Source organism: Alligator sinensis, unplaced genomic scaffold, assembly GCF_000455745.1.
Source record: "Alligator sinensis unplaced genomic scaffold, ASM45574v1 scaffold361_1, whole genome shotgun sequence".
In the NCBI taxonomy this organism is placed as follows: Eukaryota; Metazoa; Chordata; order Crocodylia; family Alligatoridae; genus Alligator; species Alligator sinensis.
In genome coordinates, this window is record NW_005842007.1 from 2,299,388 (window position 1) to 2,302,652 (window position 3,265).

The 3,265-nt window shown below is 47.3% G+C and overlaps 1 protein-coding gene across 1 annotated transcript in view; it reads right to left on the bottom strand.

The window, feature by feature from the left end:
• LOC102372877 (transmembrane protein 14C-like) overlaps positions 1-3,265 on the bottom strand; it is an 8,684-nt gene that overhangs the window by 5,005 nt on the left and 414 nt on the right. The window contains exon 2 of the mRNA XM_006021799.3: positions 831-907. Coding sequence (XP_006021861.1) covers positions 831-906 — 76 coding nt within the window. The 5' untranslated portion in view covers position 907. The remainder of the gene's footprint in view (positions 1-830; positions 908-3,265) is intronic.

Consider the following 3,265-nt stretch of genomic DNA (forward strand, 5'->3'; position numbering starts at 1 on the left):
TTTGAGTCCCGTTTTTGTTTTTAGGGTGAGTGGGGTTGTTTGTTTGTTTGTTTGTTTGTTTTTGGGTTGTTCTCCCGCCCTGGCGGGGGGGCGGGCTAGAAGATCTATTAGGTCCCTTCCGACCCTGAAACTATGAAACTATGACTACTGTCTCTTAATAATCCAAATGGTACAGCTAGAATGAATATAACATATGTACCTATAGATAATTGAAGGTTTTTTCATGGGATAGAAATTACAATTTTTTTCCATTCCAAGTTGAGACTGGAGATTAAGAACTCAAAGGGACTAAAGTATTTCATTTTGGAAACAAGGGTCTGGGCTGCCCCACAAGGTATTATGCTGTTTTACATTTTTCCAACCCTAAACATGCGTCCCAGGTAGGCCCACCTCCTTTGCAGGCTACTCCACAATCGAGGCTCCCCACTCCTGGGGTGACACCAACCAACTCAGTGTCTGTGGCTCCCCTGCCTATCATAACAAATCATGCATGCACTTCAGGACTCAATGTGAAAATGTAAATACCCTATCTCCACTGCACCCAATTCATTAGGAAAAAATGTAATATTTTGGCCTATTTTCATAGGAGGACAGAACTGGAAATAGGACTTAATGGGGTCATCTACTCAGACCCTTGCTCAAGGCACGATCATGCTTGAGTAAACCATCCCAGCCAAACATCTTTCTAACTTGCTTTTGAAAATGTCCAGGGACGGAGATGCGGCTTGTTCCAATGTTTGCCCATGTTCATAATCAGAATGGATGATCCCAGGCCCCATCCTTTAATCCAGTCATAAAACAAAAAGGATAGGAATTTACCAATACTATACCTGCTTTTGTATAACCAATTACTCCACCCGAAGCAATCAGCGCGGCATAGCTAAAGCCAATCCAGTCCCAACTCATCCTAGGAACATAAAGTGAAATTAGGCATAATTCATTGTTTTCGTTCCATTCCCACCGTATGTTTCTATTTGCTTACTTGAATATTTATGAAGAGTGCTACAAGAGACACCTCAGGGACCACAGCACACAGCACAACTCCATGCTGTGGAAATGTTGTGGAAAATGCCAGCTCTTCACTTTTGATCATTTTTTGACTACAAAAAATAATAAAGCAATTCTTCTGTTGCAAAGAACTCAGAAAGATCCCAACAGGAATGATTTTAACACTATGGATTCCTGTGGGAAAACTCTGGGTTTATCCTGTAAATCTTGTTTGCAAACTTAACAGTGCTAACACTGTGCAACACCCTGGGACACTTGAAAGGATCTCAATGGTGCCCCAGGGTGAGGTTGAGAATCACGGAACTAGGGAAACTCTCAATGAGGCACCAAGATATGCAAATGTTAAGCAACAATGTTGACTCCCACAAGCTTGACTTTTCCAGCCCTATTCTCCCTGTGTGTCGTCGTCCCCCCCCCTTCCCCTTTCCCCTTCTGTATACAAAACACTCCTTTTGATTCGATTTTATTTCTCCTTCTTATACACCACTCTGTGCACCTCCTTTCACAGCATCTGATGAAGTGAGTTCAGTTTCATGAAAGCTCATGCTATACATCTCTGGTTTGGTTAATCTGCAAGGTTCAACTCTACCCAGTCTGATTTCAGACTAACACATCCAATTCCCTGTCTTGATTCCCATAAAGACACAGTTGCTTCAATGCCACTATGCAATCAGATGAACAGTCACTCCAAGCTTGAAATCCCAACTGCATGAAGGAATATAGCATATTACCAGCATGTATGGGTGGAAGGAAAGGGACTAGCTGTGAACTAACTTGCAGTAAGATAGGCCCACTTGTTGCACTAAGGGGTACTATGGGCCTAGGTCCAGCAAGAAAAACTATAAGCCTCTCTTAAAAAGGGAGACCAGTGGGAACACAACAATGAATGGCTTGGGACAAATAAAACAGGGAAGGGAGTGAGGGTCATAGGTTAACAAGGGATCCAGAAGGGGACACTGAGTGGAGCACACCAGGCAGTGCCCACAGCTCCCTGAATGAGTCGAGGGAGTGCGTGGCCACCGAACAGTGAAACTCTGCCCTGAGATGAGCCTCGTGGATCATGGGTTTGGGCCCTCAAGGAACAGTTATAAGTCTCCCTTAGCAGGGAGGCCACTGGGGACACAGCAACTGATTCTGGGGGGACAACTAAAGAGAAAACAGGGACAGAAGTAAGATCACAGGTTCAAAATAAGCGTGCCAAGAAGGGACACTGAGCAAAGCACACCACACAGCATCCACTGGCTCTCAAACACATCCAAGGAGCCAGTGGACACTGCCCAGTGAAACTCAGCCTAGACATATGAATAGACCAGGGACAGGAAAACTGGCCTGCAGTCCTTAGGAGTCCCCCTGGCCACAGTCTCCTTCCTGGTCAGGTAAATTACTTGTTTGGCTACAGCCAGGAGGAGGTTGACCAGGAGGTCCTAGGACATGGTGGGGTCGTGGATGGGGAGTGCATAAACAAAAAGATGTGGGGAGAAGTGCAGCCAGCACCCCAGGAGGAGTTTCTGGAGGAGGCACTGAAGGGGCTGCAGCCTGGTACACTCCAGGTCCGCGCGTCAGGATCTCCCTCTGCTCTCAGAAGGGGCAGGATGAGGCTGAAGTTGGTTGCTTATTCCCAGTTCTTTTTTCAAAGCTAATCTAGACTTAATAAAAGCTTGTTAAATTTACACTACCTAAAGAGAAAGAATTTCATTAGCTGTGCATATGTACTAATTAGCAACCAGCTTCACAGGGGCAGGTGTCAAGGGAGTCGTGAAGTACGTCAGATACATGCCCATGGTGACAGCTCATAGAGAAGCCACCAGCTGAGGTCCCTAGCGGCTTGTCCTCATTGAGGGTGTCTTGACACTTGGTGTCCAGGTGGGATGGGAGGATAGGAGGGCAGAGGGCACAGCCCATGGGCATGTAGAGCCGTTGGCAATGGACTGTACAGAAGCAGACTGGCAGGATGGGAACTGAAGCACGGTTGTGGCTATACCCCACCCCCCAGGGCAAGTGCTTAGTGGCTTCCACATGCCCTCAAAGTCTCTCCTTGACTAATGGCGTTTGAGAGGGCTGCTCTGAAGCTGTTCACTCAGGACGGGCCATTAGGACTAACTACCCAACAGATATGCTGCAACAGGACTCAGCACAGCTGATCCTCCAAGCTGTCCCAACACAGCCGGATCGCAACTCTCCCCGACTTCCAGCGGGCCCGGATCTGGAGTCAGCCACAGGCCGCAAATCCAGCCCCAAACTGCCCCAAGGGCTGGCC